Source organism: Sander vitreus, chromosome 13 (genome assembly GCF_031162955.1).
Source record: "Sander vitreus isolate 19-12246 chromosome 13, sanVit1, whole genome shotgun sequence".
Lineage (NCBI taxonomy): Eukaryota > Metazoa > Chordata > Actinopteri > Perciformes > Percidae > Sander > Sander vitreus.
In genome coordinates, this window is record NC_135867.1 from 26393470 (window position 1) to 26411582 (window position 18113).

At 37.5% G+C, this 18113-nt stretch overlaps 1 protein-coding gene and 3 non-coding genes across 4 annotated transcripts; 3 read left to right on the top strand and 1 right to left on the bottom strand.

Moving 5' to 3' along the window:
* The first annotated feature begins 2520 nt into the window (after positions 1 to 2520).
* trnas-gcu (transfer RNA serine (anticodon GCU)) lies at positions 2521 to 2602 on the top strand. Its single transcript has one exon. It is a non-coding gene; the product is annotated as a tRNA-Ser (tRNA).
* Positions 2603 to 4610: 2008 nt separating this feature from the next.
* trnas-gcu (transfer RNA serine (anticodon GCU)) lies at positions 4611 to 4692 on the top strand. The gene has a single exon. It is a non-coding gene; the product is annotated as a tRNA-Ser (tRNA).
* A 1582-nt stretch (positions 4693 to 6274) lies between these two features.
* Positions 6275 to 6356, top strand: trnas-gcu (transfer RNA serine (anticodon GCU)). The gene has a single exon. It is a non-coding gene; the product is annotated as a tRNA-Ser (tRNA).
* A 7892-nt stretch (positions 6357 to 14248) lies between these two features.
* LOC144527974 (uncharacterized) lies at positions 14249 to 17777 on the bottom strand. The gene is made up of 5 exons (XM_078266347.1): positions 17661 to 17777; positions 16652 to 16852; positions 15808 to 16227; positions 15462 to 15515; positions 14249 to 15373 (listed from the first exon to the last, which is right to left on the bottom strand). Exons 2-5 carry the CDS (start codon positions 16779 to 16781, stop codon positions 14937 to 14939), a joined length of 1041 nt encoding a protein of 346 aa, XP_078122473.1. The 5' UTR covers positions 16782 to 16852; positions 17661 to 17777; the 3' UTR covers positions 14249 to 14936.
* Positions 17778 to 18113: the final 336 nt, after the last annotated feature.

An 18113-nucleotide genomic window follows, 5' to 3' on the forward strand; every position in this document is an offset into this window, starting at 1 on the left:
GCAGATTATTGTGGTTATTCGTGGTCAGCTCACTCACACAGCATTATGTCAAACCCTTAGACAGTGGGTCTAAAAGTGGGACCAATCATCTCCCAAGGAATTCCAGCTAACCCTAACCCTAACCCTTACAAAATGAGGACAATTTTAATTTTACTACCATTTCTGCAGGTCAAAAGTAGATAATGCACGACTGACTGTAATCTATGGTTTCATTCGATCTTCTCACAGAATACCAACATGTTCCCTAAAAATGTACACGTGTATCTGTGTGTTTTTAAAGTCAACTTTTTAAATGTGCTCTACTGACTGGTTCATGAGATTGGTGATATTGATATTTTTTATGAAACATACGCAAAAGTTACAGCCTATGTATGATCTGAATAAAGAGCTGGTAAATAAATGGTAATTACAGCCACAGGCACCAGCTCTGTGGCTGCTCTTGGTCTTGAGCATCGTGATATTTACACCACAGCCCGGAATAATAAATAGAAATATAATTTATTTTCAACAAATCTTATAAGGGGAGAATGAAATTAAATCTGGGATGTGAAAAGAATAAGAGCCTCTCCTGCTCTCCCCCAAAGGATGATAACACTCAACAAACCCCCCACCCACAATGATTTCCATACAGTGCCTAGCTGATCGTGTGTGTGTGTGTGTGTGTGTGTGTGTGTGTGTGTGTGTGTGTGTGTGTGTGTGTGTGTGTGTGTGTGTGTGTGTGTGTGTGTGTGAGTGTGTGTGTTTTTCTTTGGGAGGGACAGAAACACTAATTTACATCCATACAGTATACCTGCTGCATTTCTCCGTGGAGGAGGATGTGTGTGTCTTTGTGTCAGGAGCAGATGGACAGTGCACCCTCTCTGCTGTTATCATCTGTATTACTTGCAGGAGTGTGACATGAGTGTGCCACGGGGCATGGGAACCAAAGAGGAGTCATGTCACCCCCCCGACCTCCTACTAGTTTGAGTGGTTGGCATCTGCCTCATCTCCAGCCCACAACAGCTTGGAGATCCTGCTCCCCAAGGACTTTTGGAGAAAGAGAGGGGGAGTTGCTGCAAATCTGACCCAGGCAGGCTCTCGGGGGAGAAGTCGGCCTGTTGTGGCCACTTCTGCAGCCTGCTGTCTGACTGTGGGACAATAGGAGGTGTGGAATGGGAGTCTGGTTGGCCGTGATGTTGTGTGTGTGTGTGTGTGTGTGTGTGTGTGTGTGTGTGTGTGTGTGTGTGTGTGTGTGTGTGTGTGTGTGTGTGTGTGTGTGTGTGTGTGTGTGCCAGCATATATACAGCCTTTAATGTATACATATCATTTAGTTGATTGGTGGATCTCATTAAGATGCTGAATGCTGGAGTACTACAGGGTACCTAAACATGCACACAGCCCTGCCACGTCCCTATTGTGTAATTTATGGCTGAGTCAGGGGGGCATGAAGTGTTTGTAGGTGCATTATTAGGCAAATCACTGGCTAGACAGAAATACTGTACTGTTTCTGTAACTTTTCCTTTGTGAAATCAGTGTTTTGAAACATTGTAGGCCATTCTTGTTCCCTTAGGCCATCTGTGCCTTCAGCCTTCCTCCAGACCCTTGCAGAACAGCTGGCTGACAGTAATACAGACACAAAACTGTACTTTACCTCAGCTTTGCTCCTGACTCTAAAGTCTTGCCCTTTCCTTATTGCTACAACACATACAGCACCTTTTCTTGCTCTGTGTATCATGGTTAAAGTTCTTAAGCCAAGTGGATCTACTGTATACGGGGCTCATTTGAAACAAAAAAAATGCATTTCCTGCAGAAAATGCTTGTGAATGCTGGAAAGCTAAATTGATAAAGCTAAACTAGATTGCTGGCATAATTGCGTGAGAAAAAGGTGAAGTAGTGAGAATAGTTCTAAAAGTGGGAATGGTTTTAATTAGAATGAATTTCATTGAAATGTTGAATAACACCAATAATGTATCGAACAAAAGTGGAATATTTAAATAAGTTTTTTTGAAAAGCTGTCGCTGACAGATGTGGAACATTTTATGGTTTGAATGGAGTATTAATTTATAAATAAGACTTGATTAAGCATGGAAAACAGCTGAAGCACTATAAATAGCTAAATAGTGGGAAAGGGATGAAGAATGCAAAACATTGTGTAAGCAGAGGGCCTTATTCTGCTACTGTTAGATGTCAACAACATAACTGACTGCATTCAAACAACTCTCTATGCAACAATGTTATCAGTTTCTCCCAGATAAATCCTCATCTTATTATTGTTTTAGTATGTTGAAAAAAATCATAGTATAGTATGACGAAAAAAGTGATAAAAAGTCACAGTACAGTATGTCTAAAAAAGTGATAAAAAAGTCATAGTGTAGTATGTCGAAAAAAGTCATAGTATAGCATGTTGAATAAAATGATTAAAAAAAAGTCACAGTATTGTATGTTGAAACAAGTGATAAAAAAGTCATAGTATAATATGTCAATGTAAAAACTCAGGGCGTGACCTGGATCCAACCTTTACTTTATAACTGTGGGAAGGCAGACGAGGTGGCCGAGTGGTTAAGGCGATGGACTGCTAATCCATTGTGCTCTGCACGCGTGGGTTCGAATCCCATCCTCGTCGAAGCAGAGAGTGTTCTTCTGCTACTGTTAGATGTCAACAATATAACTGGCTGAATTCAGACAACTCTCTACGCAGCTATGTTATCAGTTTCTCCCAGATAAATCAGCGTCTTATTATTGTTTTAGTGATTGTATGTTGAAAACAATCATAGTATGATGAAAAAAGTCTTGAAAAAGTCATCTGCTACTGTTAGATGTCAAGAGTATAACTAGCTGCATTCAGACAACTCTCTATGCAACAATGTTATGAGTTTCTCCCAGATAAATCCTCATCTTATTGTTTTAGTGATTGTATGTTGAAAACAATCATAGTATAGTATGATGAAAAAAGTCTTGAAAAAGTCATAATATTGTATATCGAGAGAAGTCACAGTATGTCTAAAAAGTCATAAAAAAAAGTCATAATATAGTATGTCAAAAAATATCATAGCATAGTATGTCAAAACAAGTGATAAAAAGTCATAGTATAATATGCCGAAGAATTCATTGTATAGTATGTTGATAAAAGTGATAAAGTTATAGTATAGTATGTCGAAAAAAGTGATAAAAAAAGTCATAGTATAGTATGTCGAAAAAAGTGATAAACATAAGTCATAGTATAGTTTGTCGAAATAAGTCATAGTATAGTTTGTCTAAATAAGTCATAGTATAGTATGTTGAAAAAAGTGATGACGTCATAGTATTGTATGTCGAAAAAGTTATAAAAAAGTCATAGTATAGTTTGTCGAAATAAGTCATAGTATAGGATGTCAGGAAAAGGGCTAAATAAGTCATAGTATAGTATGTTGACTAAAGTGATAGAGTTATAATATAGTATGTCGAAAAAAGTGATAAAAAAAGTCATAGTATAGTATGTCGAAAAAAGTGATAAAAAAAAGTCATAGTATAGTATGTCGAAATAAGTCATAGTATAGTATGTCTAAATAAGTCATAGTATAGTATGTTGAAAATAAGTCATAGTATAGTATGTCGAAAAAAGTCATAGTATAGTATGTTGAAATAAGTCATAGTATAGGATGTCGGGAAAAGGGCTAAATAAGTCATAGTATAGTATTTTGAAAAAAGTGATAAAGTCATAGTATAGTATTTTGAAAAAAGTGATAAAGTCATAGTATAGTATTTTGAAAAAAGTGATAAAAAAGTCATAGTATAGTATGTCGAAATAAGTCATAGTATAGTATGTCGAAAAAAGTGATAAAAAAAGTCATAGTATAGTATGTCGAAATAAGTCATAGTATAGTATGTCAAAATAAGTCATAGTATAGTATGTCGAAATAAGTCATAGTATAGGATGTCGGGAAAAGGGCTAAATAAGTCATAGTATAGTATGTCGACTAAAGTGATAAAGTCATAGTATAGTTGTTTTAGTATGTTGAAAAAAATCATAGTATAGTATGACGAAAAAAGTGATAAAAAGTCACAGTACAGTATGTCTAAAAAAGTGATAAAAATGTCATAGTATAATATGCCGAAGAATTCATTGTATAGTATGTTGATAAAAGTGATAAAGTCATAGTATAGTATGTCGAAAAAAGTGATAAAAAAAGTCATAGTATAGTATGTCAAAAAAAGTCATAGTATAGTATGTCGAAAAAAGTGATAAAAAAAGTCATAGTATAGTATGTCGAAATAAGTCATAGTATAGTATGTCGAAAAAAGTGATAAAAAAAGTCATAGTATATTATGTCAAAAAAAGTGATAAAAAAGTCATAGTATAGTATGTCGAAATAAGTCATAGTATAGGATGTCGTAAATAAGTCATAGTATAGTATGTTGACTAAAGTGATAAAGTCATAGTATAGTTGTTTTAGTATGTTGAAAAAAATCATAGTATAGTATGACGAAAAAAGTGATAAAAAAAGTCATAGTATAGTATGTCAAAAAAAGTCATAGTATAGTATGTTGAATAAAATGATAAAAAAAAAGTCACAGTATTGTATGTTGAAACAAGTGACAAAACTCAGGGCGTGACCTGGATCCAACCTTTACTTTATACCTGTGGGAAGGCAGACGAGGTGGCCGAGTGGTTAAGGCGATGGACTGCTAATCCATTGTGCTCTGCACGTGTGGGTTCGAATCCCATCCTCGTCGAAGCAGTGAGTGTTGTTCTGCTACTGTTAGATGTCAACAATATAACTGGCTGCATTCAGACAACTCTCTACGCAGCTATGTTATCAGTTTCTCCCAGATAAATCAGCGTCTTATTATTGTTTTAGTGATTGTATGTTGAAAACAATCATAGTATGATGAAAAAAGTCTTGAAAAAGTCATCTGCTACTGTTAGATGTCAAGAGTATAACTAGCTGCATTCAGACAACTCTCTATGCAACAATGTTATGAGTTTCTCCCAGATAAATCCTCATCTTATTGTTTTAGTGATTGTATGTTGAAAACAATCATAGTATAGTATGATGAAAAAAGCCTTGAAACAGTCATAATATTGTATATCGAGAGAAGTCACAGTATGTCTAAAAAGTCATAAAAAAAAGTCATAATATAGTATGTCAAAAAATATCATAGCATAGTATGTCAAAACAAGTGATAAAAAGTCATAGTATAATATGCCGAAGAATTCATTGTATAGTATGTTGATAAAAGTGATAAAGTTATAGTATAGTATGTCGAAAAAAGTGATTAAAAAAAAGTCATAGTATAGTATGTCGAAATAAGTCATAGTATAGTTTGTCTAAATAAGTCATAGTATAGTATGTTGAAAAAAAGTCATAGTATAGTATGTTGAAAAAAGTGATGACGTCATAGTATTGTATGTCGAAAAAGTTATAAAAAAGTCATAGTATAGTATGTCGAAATAAGTCATAGTATAGTATGTCAGGATAGTGAGTAAGTCATAGTATAGTATGTCGAAAAAAGTGATAAAAAAAAGTCATAGTATAGTTTGTCGAAATAAGTCATAGTATAGTTTGTCTAAATAAGTCATAGTATAGTATGTTGAAAAAAAGTCATAGTATAGTATGTTGAAAAAAGTCATAGTATAGTATGTCGAAATAAGTCATAGTATAGGATGTCGGGAAAAGGGCTAAATAAGTCATAGTATAGTATTTTGAAAAAAGTGATAAAGTCATAGTATAGTATTTTGAAAAAAGTGATAAAAAAGTCATAGTATAGTATGTCGAAATAAGTCATAGTATAGTATAGTGAAAAAAATGATCAAAAAGTCATAGTATGATGTCGAAATAAAGTCATAGTATAGTATGTCGAAAAAGTGATAAAAAAGTCATAGTATAGTATGTCTGAAATAAGTCATAGTATAGGATGTCGGGAAAAAGGGGCTAAATAAGTCATAGTATAGTATGTCTAAATAAGTCATAGTATAGGATGTCGGGAAAAGGGCTAAATAAGTCATAGTATAGTATGTCGACTAAAGTGATAAAGTCATAGTATAGTTGTTTTAGTATGTTGAAAAAAATCATAGTATAGTATGACGAAAAAAGTGATAAAAAGTCACAGTACAGTATGTCTAAAAAAGTGATAAAAATGTCATAGTGTAGTATGTCGAAAAAAGTCATAGTATAGTATGTTGAATAAAATGATAAAAAAAAGTCACAGTATTGTATGTTGAAACAAGTGATAAAAAAGTCATAGTATATTATGTAAATGTAAAACTCAGGGCGTGACCTGGATCCAACCTTTACTTTATAACTGTGGGAAGGCAGACGAGGTGGCCGAGTGGTTAAGGCGATGGACTGCTAATCCATTGTGCTCTGCACGCGTGGGTTCCAATCCCATCCTCGTCGAAGCAGAGAGTGTTCTTCTGCTACTGTTAGATGTCAACAATATAACTGGCTGCATTCAGACAACTCTCTACGCAGCTATGTTATCAGTTTCTCCCAGATAAATCAGCGTCTTACTATTGTTTTAGTGATTGTATGTTGAAAACAATCATAGTATGATGAAAAAAGTCTTGAAAAAGTCATCTGCTACTGTTAGATGTCAAGAGTATAACTAGCTGCATTCAGACAACTCTCTATGCAACAATGTTATGAGTTTCTCCCAGATAAATCCTCATCTTATTGTTTTAGTGATTGTATGTTGAAAACAATCATAGTATAGTATGACGCAACTCATGCAAAAGTCATAATATTGTATATCGAGAGAAGTCACAGTATGTCGAAAAAAGTGATAAAAAGTCATAGTATAATATGCCGAAGAAGTCATAGTATAGTATGTTGATAAAAGTGATAAAGTTATAGTATAGTATGTCAAAAAAAGTGATAAAAAAAGTCATAGTATAGTATGTCTAAATAAGTCATAGTATAGTATGTTGAAAAAAAGTCATAGTATAGTATGTTGAAAAAAGTGAGGATGTCATAGTATAGGATGTCGGGAAAAGGGCTAAATAAGTCATAGTATAGTATGTTGACTAAAGTGATAAAGTCATAGTATAGTATGTCAAAAAAAGTGATAAAGTCATAGTATAGTATGTCGAAAAAAGTGATAAAAAAGTCACAGTATAGTATGTTGAAATAAGTCATAGTATAGTATGTTGAAAAAGTGATAAAAAAGTCATAGTATAGTATGCCGAAAAAAGTGATAAAAAATCATAGTAACGTAGGTCGAAAAAATTGATAAAAAGTCATAGTATAGTATCTTGCAAATGTCATAGTATAGTATGTAGAATAGTACTGCTAACAACTGAGAAAAAAAGTCATAATATAGTATATTGAAAAAAAGTCATAGTATAGAATGTTGATGCTAAATCAGCATTCACACAAATAACAAATGTTGACCAAAGTGTGAGAATACATTTATTATTACATTATACGTAATTACATTTACGTAAAACAAAATAAACCACAGTTGTTGAATCTGTAATCAAGGCTCTTTGATTAGGCTAAGTGCTTCATCAGATCAATCAGGACAAATAAAATTAAAAAATTAAGGTTGGTTGTCAAGTAAGAAAATATGTCTTTCGGCAACATTAAACATTTCTTTCAAATGAACACCTTGTTTTCATGATCATAATGTCAATGTTATTTTATCATTATTTAGATCCACCACTTCCATACCAGTATGAGCCATTCATCAATAATTACCCATCAACTCATATTGCATCATTATCCCTTTCACACAAGCAAAGCATCAATAAGTTACCACTGTTCACTTCTAATCAGTGCCACTTCCTCTCACATTTCCTGCAGGGTAGTGGCTCTCCTACATTGTCCATATTGGAGCCATGCAGGCCAAATAGTTGATAATGAGGTTGGGCTCAGGTGGGTCTCAAACATGTTTTTTGCCCATTGTTCTTGAACAGCTTGTAAGCTGCACACTGCTGCGACCACATGCATCATCCCCTCTGGTGAACTGCTTCTGTGCTGCTGTAAACGGTCTTATTGTCGCCTTTTTGGCTTGATGATCCTGCTTGGATCTCCTGGGACAGTACTGCTGTAATTTACTTACTTAGATAGATAGATAGATAGATAGATAGATAGATAGATAGATAGATAGATAGATAGACAGATAGATAGATAGATAGATAGATAGATAGATAGATAGATAGATAGATAGATAGATAGATAGATAGATAGATAGATAGATAGATAGATAGATAGATAGATAGATAGATAGATAGATAGATAGATAGATAGATAGATAGATAGATAGATAGATAGATAGATAGATAGATAGATAGATAGATAGATAGATAGATAGATAGACAGATAGATAGATAGATAGATAGATAGATAGATAGATAGATAGATAGATAGACAGATGGACAGATAGATAGATAGAAAGTTAACTAACTTAAATATCACATACAACAGTATTCAGAAACAGATTCTTTCCATTCCAGAATGCTGTGTGGACTAGCCAGACCCTCCTCCGCAGCGCTGTGGAAGAAGGTCTGGCAATGCGAGACTAGGGGAAGGGAGACAGATATACAGGAATACAGAAATATGACTCATAATAATTATAGCAGTGGGTATAATGTAATGATGAACTGTGGCAATCCTAGTAACAGTAAAGATAATAGAACTATGGCTGGTAATAACAGCAGTAGCAGTGTAGGGCGTCGAGCAGGACCTAACTATAAACTTTATCAAAGAGGAGAGTTTTAAGTTTACTTTTAAATGCGGAGACGGTGTCTGTCTCCTTGTTCCAGAGGAGAGGAGCCTGATAGCTGAAGGCTCTGGCTCCCATTCTACTTTTGGAGACCCTATTAACCACCAGTAACTCTGCATTCTGGGAGTGCAGTGTTCTAGTGGGGCTTTTGGGTACTATGAGGTATGAGCTCTTTAAGATAATACAAGGCTGTCAACACAAAAATACAATTAATAATGTCCCAGCATGTTCAAGTATGCAGTGTAATTAAGACTGTTCTGTGTCTATACATAAACAGTTGAGTAAGATCATTTGTGTTATGGTGAAATTGCACTCCGAACTCGTGAGTCTGATACGTGCGTGTGTATGACTCCTTCTTCCTTGTTTAATACACAACCTGTGTGATGGCGGGCGGCCGCATGTAATTGTCAAATGATCTTTAATATGTTGTTTGTATACAGTGGATATACAATTCCGTTTAAAATGTCTTCCCTCGTTTGCTCAAACCCTTTTTATCATCTTTTCTCCATCAGTACTGATATACAGAAGTCTGTCATCTCCATCGCTTGAACCAGAAACAAGTTAATTATCAATCTGAGCACAAAGATCCAGACAAAGTGGTACTATTGTTGCACAAGAAGCACACAAATCTGACAACCAATAGACCATTTCTCTGCAGCGGCTGTGTCTGCATTTATAGTGGGCTTCTAATATACAATCTGATTATTGCCTTAACATATGGAACAAACAAATCTGTCTCTGCGAGTCATTCATCAAATCTTCCTCAAAACAACCGATTTGCTGAGGTGAATAAAACACAACTGTTTGGCTTAGCAGCAGATGTATAATGACTCTTTTGTTGGGGCATAAAAGGAGGAGGCACGATAATTATTTAATCCCGTCCAAGCTGAGCGACAGATCTGCCTTCCTTCAATCCTACCTTTCCTCTCCAGCAGCCCAGACGCTGTCCTGCAGCAGCTTCAGTGGCAGATGGTAGATGAAAGAGGGAGCTGGGAGGAACGAGGGAATGAGAACAGGTGGGGGTTAAAACTGAAGAAAAGGAAAGGGCACGGGGGTCAACTGGGGCCATAGAGAGGGGGAGGAAACTTACATATAGACTTGCAGAGGGAACGATCGATGGATAGATTTTTCTTTCCTTTACATTGTGCCTCTCAAAATCCATGTTTCCTAATGCCAGATGTCGACCAATTCTGTTGAAACGTGGAAAAATGTCTACAGAATCATGCTTGGAGAAAGATGAAGATTGGAGCAACATATAATGGCTGTGTTGGCATTTTTTTGAAAAATATTTTGTTCAATCAAATTGCTCTCTTATTTGCAATTAGTTTGAATGTACTGTATATTATCTGAGTTATTTTTATTTTTTATCCTTAACAATTTGTGTGCTGATGTAGCAAGGGATTCAACCACATGAATGCAGCGCCTCATGTGGAGTAGTACAGAGAAATGCAGCCTTTACAGGAATTTAATGATTGAATTTAATCCGGCACCGCTTTAGTGTTGTATTCACTTTCTAAGTAAAATAGACTACGTCGTATTTTAATCTGAAGAAAGGAGATGGGGGTTAGAATTGAGTAGAATACAGTTTAGAGGTACTCCAAGTGAATAATGCCTTTTCAGAAAGGCTTAAGTCTCAGGTTTAAGGGCTCCGTAAAGAACTGAAGGTAAAAGAACCAAAACACAATGTGAATACAGCTGCCTATTCAGGAGCCCATCCCAGTCCACCCCTCCCCCTGGCCAGACACTGCCTGCCCTGCCTGCCCTGCCTTCCAGCTATGGAGGAAGCCCAAGCAGACTGTTGAACTCCTGTTGCATCCCGCCTTTCTCCCTTCCCTGCTGCGGCACGCCGGGCCGTCCCCGGCAGCTGTTTGGCCAACTGAGGCAGAAGGGGCTGCAGGGAAACAATGTGACTTAACTCTCCCTCTTTGTGTGTGTGTGTGTGTGTGTGTGTGTGTGTGTGTGTGTGTGTGTGTGTGTGTGTGTGTGTGTGTGTGTGTGTGTGTGTGTGTGTGTGTGTGTGTGTGTGTGATTATTTAAGAATAGAACCCCATGGATCAGCTAACCCCCATCTTAACATCCTTGTGGTAAAAGCTCTGCTTAGTACTAAGTGTGGTGGTAGCAAAAGGTGTTTTCTGCTAAATCTTCTACTAATCTGAAAGTCCACAGCAATCTGTGCCAACGTCTTCACTCGCATTTTAGGATGCACACATTTGTAGATGTCATAAACATTTGCTCTTACATCCGCTGCAGCTGAGCATCAGTTTAAAATTAAAAATGCATACGGCTTCTCATGCCTGTAGTGCTATTTATCAATCGAGATAGTTTTGGTGTGAGTTGCCCGGTGTTGGAGATGTCTGCCTTCTCTCCGTATAGTGGAACTAGACGGCTCTTAGCCTGTGGTGCTCAAAGCGCCAAAAGAATACACTTAAAAAACTCAACAGCAATGTGTCTTTCCAGAAATCATGACTAAAGATAATCTACAGACCTGGTCGTGAGCAGTTTCATGTAGGAACTATTTTCTTTCTACTGACCTGCACCCACAAATCGTGCAGGAGGAAGTGTACTCATGGACAAGAGGCTCGTGCTTATGACAGTGTGAGATGTAAACATTAATGGCGTCCTCCTGGGCTGAGCTGTAGCGTTAGCTAGCTCAGGTGTACTAGCAGTATTGGTTGGTTACTTGACTATTACACCAATGTGGAATTGTGTATATAAAGGCATTTTTACCAGTAGTACATATGCAAGAATTTGAAAGAAATTCCTCTGTTAAAATGCCTAAAATGCATTTAATAGAATTGAATTTGCCAGTATCATTCCACCTTACTTAATACTGATGTGGAGACCTGCTCAGAGCATATCTAAGTAGTTACATTGCTGTAGAGATGACCTTACCCAATTGCACAAGGATTGTGTTAGGCAATAAAACTATCAATATTAATGGAACTAAGAAGAAACGTCCCATCTGTGACAGGAATAGCAGTTCTCGTTCTGACTCTGCAACGGCGTGTGGGATGGAAACACTTCAACTATCTGGACTGAAATATTATTTCAGACATTGTCACTGGGAAATTGAAAGTTGTTCTGGCCAATCTACTCAGCATGCTGAAATAGTCAACCGGGGAGTGCAATAAACCCAAACAAAAGGATGGTCCTCCTGACATGAATTGTTGAGATTTAACAGAGAGCACATGACCAGACCACACAATCACTTTAAGCTGCAACTTGGTGCTACATGCACCTTGTTGAAAATTCTCCCTAAAAATGCATCCACTGTCCTTCTTATTCTCATCAGCAGTTCCTGGAACACCCTCAAATGGTGCCTGGAGTATGTTGGATTGGAAGGAAAAATGTTTTGCACTATTACACGTAGCGCAGCGCAGTCACAATACAATAGATTTTCACTAAGCTGCAGGTCAGCATCTTTATTAAGATGCCAACGAGAACATTCAGTGATATTTGATCTTGTGAATTAAGACTAGCCAACCACCCATCATGTTGTATTACTACTGTACAGATGAATTGTTACCACATGACTACAATTTATGTTGGCCCAATAATGAAACAAACTATGCAAAAACTGCTTCCTCTCATTACCATTTGAATACATTAAAAGAAAATCCTATTCCTGTCTCTAATTGGGCCGACAGAACTCTTCCTGAGTACAGCTCAGATTTTTAGATTTTCTGTCATAAATATCTCTATAGTTTCATCATTAGTGTCAGATCATTTTAAAAAGTGCCACTGACCGTCTTTCCCATTTTAAAAGGTTGGCTCTTTTGCCTGTTTGGTCATGTAATATGTCTGCTAGAGACGTGATCTGAAATGAAGTTCTTAGCACAAGTCCAAGCATGATAAAAGTGAAGGAGCGAAAAATATTTTGAATATGCTACGTCTTACCGCACTGAAGCAACTGACAAGGACATGGAAAGCACCAGAATTACATTTATGGTATAACACAATAGAACAAGTATTAGAAATGGATAAGCTCACTTTCATAGCTAGGAATAGCTTAGAAAAGTGGAACAAAATATTTATATCAATTATATATATATATATATATATATATATATATATATATATATATATACATATACATACATATATATATATATTCTTTTTTTGTGTTATTAACTAATATAAAATTTTAAAATAAAAAAATTGAAGTGCAACAGGAAAAAATATATAACATGTGACTGGATATGAAAGCACTACAATTAAGTATCAAAAAAAGTCCAAGCATGATAAATCCATGATTCATGCCACTTAGACTCGAGTTTAATTCCTGATTGAACTGATTTACAGGAAAACTGAAAGGATACCTGTTTGAAAAAGTGACATGATAAAATAAGGTAAAAGCCAGCGATATTCAAAATGTCACGCCACGCTTAAAAAATTGGTGCCCAGTACATTGTTGAGATGTGCTGGCTTCAGCTCAGCACAGTCGGGCCCCTCAAGACAGACAGCAGAGCCCCCTACTGCAATTCCTATGAAGCTACACAATTGGCTAGATAGACATCTGTGCCTGTTGGACATTTGTCTCCATCGTTTCAGTAGAGGATGATCAAACACACTGCAACATCGCATGTCTCCGCTTGATCAATTTGGTGTTATTCTACCTTTTTGATATTGTCAATACATCCAATATAAACCAAATCCCAAATCACTGTGTTTGTCTTGTCTCTCAGTGCTTTCTGACTTTGTATCTTTTCTATGGCACTAAGCCCCAAAGCCTATTCAATGCAATTCAAATGTATTTATAGTATCAAATCATAACAGTAGTTATCTCAGGACACTTTACAGATAGAGTAGGTCTAGACCACACTCTATAAATTACAAAGATTCCTTCCTACTGAAGATGTCATTCTTTTAAAAAATGGATTACAAATAAATGCTTTCATTAAAAAAAAAAAAGGCTATCAGCTGGGCACTGGAAGTGTTTTAACGTTACTTAAACAGGATGACATTGTCATTTGTTAGGGACTATTTTCTTACTACACATTTGGTGCTTTATGAGTATTTACAACAGCACGGCGGGGTAGGGGTGTCGATTCAAATTAAGAAAACGGATAAAGTGTTTTTGGGCAGTACTGGAGGTCTATGGCACATAGGAATAAAATATATCAGGCTTTGGATACACAGAAAATACTCAATAGGATCAAGTCATTGTTAGTTGTGGTCTTTTCATGGGATTTGTTGGCAGTGACAGCCGGTCCGGCTGTGCTTGCATGTGAGTGCATGCGAGTGCCTGCCTTGTGCGTTGGTGTCAGATTCCGAAGGCCACTACAAAGCGTTGTTAATGAGTTGGGGTCTGCGAGAGCCGTGTGGAGGCTCCCAGCCCACTTTTTTTTCTTCAATAGTCGAGTACTGCCCCTTTAATGATGATCTGAAATGTACTATCTTCAGTGAAATCAGATCAGTTTATCAATACATCAAGATATAGGCTAGAAGCCAATAAAGCACGGGACGGGAAAAGTGCAGCCCCTGAATCCAGATGGATTTACACCTTCTGACCACTGGATTTCTGAATGCCCAGGCTCTTTGCAGGCTCACAGCTAGGACACAGGACTTCTGTTACATACATGAGGGGTTTATTTCATATTTAAGAGAAATTATTGAAACTTATATTCAAGTGTTCATGTTTGCAATGTAAAAAATAAAATCAGGCAATCACAACTTATTGAGTTATGGGTATTTTCAAAAAAAATCTAACACACCTTGTTTAGCTTCCAGACATATAGACCATATAATGGTCAGGTGTGGAAATCCACTCATTATTACAGTACACGTGATAATCTCCAGACACTGATGCAACTACAACTTATACAAGGACACACAAACGGATTTGACTGACTTTTCAAAATCAAAGACTGGTTCTTTGCATCAACGTTAAAAGAATGGAAAGGCTTTAAATGTGGTGTATGCTTAATAAAAAAGGCTTTACAACGTAAGTGATAGGAGTCTCACTTTCAGTAGCAAAACAAAATAAAACAAAACTCCAAATGTTCTTTCTTTGTGGCTAACATTGGTTATTTTCTCCATCCATTTTCATGTAACCTCACAGACAGCAATTCCATGTATACAACGTTTCTACAATACAGGTTTAAAATATAACAGAAAATCTGTTGAGTACTATCAAAAAGTACAGTAACCTGCGGTGGAGTCCAGAGGAACTTAAAGGTTCCAGCACCTGAAGGCCATGTATGTATGCATGTCAGTGACGCAACTTAACAACATCTCTGTGTGACACTTTGTTGCTATAACGCTGGCCGTCCGTTCAGTTTGTCATGCATAAGCGCAATGGCTCCACCTGTGAAGTCTCTGAGAACCTGCACCGTCTCCCGCTGGAGCTGCAGCGACTCGCGTACAAACTCCTGCTGGGTCTCTGCCAGCTGCTGTACCGACTCAGACAGAAGCTCTAGGGAGCGTGAAACCGTCTCCAAGAGGATGTTGGTGGCGTGCTGTTCTTGAAGGCTCAGCGATGCATTATGTAGCATGCTGTCTCTCGTGTTCTGCGAGGGCTGACCTGGCATTGGAAGCGTGGCTGTTGGCGGTCCGGAGGACGTCTGAGGTTGTCCTTGTTTCTGGATACCGTTGTTTCCTTGGTGATCCTCTGTTGGTTTTGCGGTCAGAGTGGAAGGAGGCATGTCATCTCTTTGGTCATCGTCCGAGTCTCCAAATGCAGCTTCAGCATCTTGAGTCAAGGGAAAAAAAAGGCTCATTAGTGTTTTCTTATTACTAAAAAAATGACCTAAATCTGTACGTAAATCTTGTAAGCTCACCTTCCGTTGCAGGTATTTCATACTGCACATCAAAGACAGTTTGCGAAGAGTCCCCTGCAACATTCAGAGTATCTAAATAAAACAGTTTGTATACATTCCTCCCCAAGAATGTTTTAGTTAAGTTACTGAAATGAACAGATCATTTAAAATATTGACAAATAGTCACCCATGTGCCATACATTTATATCCCATGAGCAAAATGTGAGCACTGTAGTACTCGGGAGAGGAGGGTGACATAGATTTGTTCAACTTGATGTGTGCTATCTAGACATATAAACTTCACTGATGTTTAGACTGAAATAAAGGTGAGTAAATACTGTAAAAAAGTTGTTTTTTTGGCACTCACTCACGGTGTAGGAGGTTGGTGGGGGCATAGACCCCATGTCCAACCCCCCATTAGGAGAACTCTGCATTCCTATCATATCCTCCTCTTCCATTTCTTCTTCCTCCTCGGGCACATCATCGTCATCTCCCAGTTGGCCAAAGTCCCCCGTGCTCTGGTCTTCGTCGCCCATCTCCAGAATCTGGAGCACTATTTTCTCAGTCTGATTAAGGTCTCGGGAGAGACGAGAGTTGAGGCCCCTGTTGGGCACTGTTCCTGACCGCATGGCAGCCACCTTCCGCTTGGTGTCACACTTTAAATCCGACCACTTCTTGATCACTTCGATGACCTCACGTTGGCACTCACCGATCTCATTAACACGTGCAGTAATCTCTGCCCATGTGCGTTTCTTTATGTCTGTTGCCACACCACGATTGAATTTGCCTTTGGGAGGAAAAACAAAACGACCTTAAGCAAGGGTGTTGGACTAGGGGTGGAAAGGGGACGGAGTACCCAGGGCCCTCATGTGAGGAGGGCCCAAAAATATGCTAGAACAAATAGCTGTGGATGTGGGGAGAGGCCCATAGAGAATGCCTTTCTACAAGACCCAGCATTTTGTGCTACGCCCCTGACCTTAAGCACTTGACATCAAATGTCATTGTGTCAGAAATCAGGACACATTCAACAGTTTATATTCATAGGTTTACTATAATGTCTATTATACCCTTATATCCCCAAACTATTTTATTTCATCTGCTTTGTGTATTTTATGGTTTTGATTAACTAGCTACTGTGCAATCGTTCACTTTCCAGGTACCCTGACACAATATCTTCATTCTGAATGAGACAAGCACTTGAAGACACATACCCACAATAACCATACGATGCTTCCTTACTTCATCCAACAGTATGTGGACTTCACTGAAAGAGAAACGTGCTTTTCTTTTCTTGAAGCGAGTAACACTGTCGTGGTTGTAGTATGTATGTAGCGAAGACATCCTCCCCACACAGTGTCAATAGGTATACAGCTGCTTTGTAGTCTCTGCTGTGCTTCAACTTCTCCAGCTGCCTGTCAGGGGGAGTTGAGTTAACAACATTAAAAGACCATGGGAGTGTTCATGATGAACCTACTCATGTGTCACCAGTGTATTGATTCGCAAACTTTACTTTGCAATACATATTTGAGACTAATAATGAAAGTTATAGTCTACATAAAAAGTTGACTTGATGAAAGATAAGTGATTATTATAGTATTAATACAGTGATAACGTTACATACGTTCAGGCACAACAGCTGCGCAAAAAGCGTGTGTGAAGGTGTAGTTAATTGATTATGATAGCTTAATAGATAATGAATGTTAACAGTTTAACTGCAACGACTGCATGAATGAATATTAAAAACATTTAACTGCAACGTTGTTGCATGCATCGGTCTAACGATTTTGATATCGTTGAACATGGAAATGGAGCATGTTTCGCGTAACGTTAATGATAACAATGTCAGTGCTAGCCGTGACAGTGAATGGACAATGGACGATGCTTTGGTAGCTTTACACACACGACAGCCTAGTTAGCTTTGTGTAGAGTCCACTCGTAGTTTTACTCAAATTATACCTTGATACCAACATTGGCCTGCTTATTCTTAGTAAGTAGCTGCTATTTAATGTCCCTTATATTGTGAAACATGCACTTAGTTGGCTAGCTTTGGTCTAATGTTACACAACAGCACACACTAGGTTAGCTCTCTTTGCAGCAAGACAACGTTAGCAAACGCTACCTTAGAGTCAGAAATGGCTAATGAAGCACTTGGTTCATGTAACCTCACTTCGAAATGAACACCGTAATGACAAAAAATAGTTAATTAGATAGTAAACATACCCCCAAGTCAAAGAATTTAGGATTTGGTCCAGAAACGTAATGATAAACTTCCCTATCGACAGGATAGCTACTGTCAAGCTAGCCAGTGTAAAGCTAACGCGACACAAAAGATGTCCGGTTAACGTTAACTGTTAGCTAGCAAGCTAGCTAACGTTAACTAGCTAAAGCAGCTGGCTAAAGGATTATTGACGAACATACTAATATTAGTATGACAATAGTACGAGCCTTTGTGTATTGTATTCACGTGTAATTTATAACAAAAACCACGAATAATCTGGTGGTTTTGTTAATTACATTGCTTCGTTTTATTTCGTATATTTTCCCGTTGTAATAACGTGCTTTTATTTTGAAGGAGCACGCCTATCGCTCAGGCTGACACACACACACACACACACACACACACACACACACACACACACACACACACACACACACACAATGCTGATATATAAA

Excerpts from the sequence above, each read along its gene's own strand:
- LOC144527974 (XM_078266347.1), bottom strand. The coding sequence starts at position 16,781 with ATGTCTTCGCTACATACATACTACAACCACGACAGTGTTACTCGCTTC. Across the intron at positions 16,228-16,651 it reads GCATCGTATGGTTATTGTGG|GCAAATTCAATCGTGGTGTG; the intron begins GTATGTGTCTTC and ends TTCCTCCCAAAG. Across the intron at positions 15,374-15,461 it reads TGAAATACCTGCAACGGAAG|ATGCTGAAGCTGCATTTGGA; the intron begins GTGAGCTTACAA and ends CCTTGACTCAAG.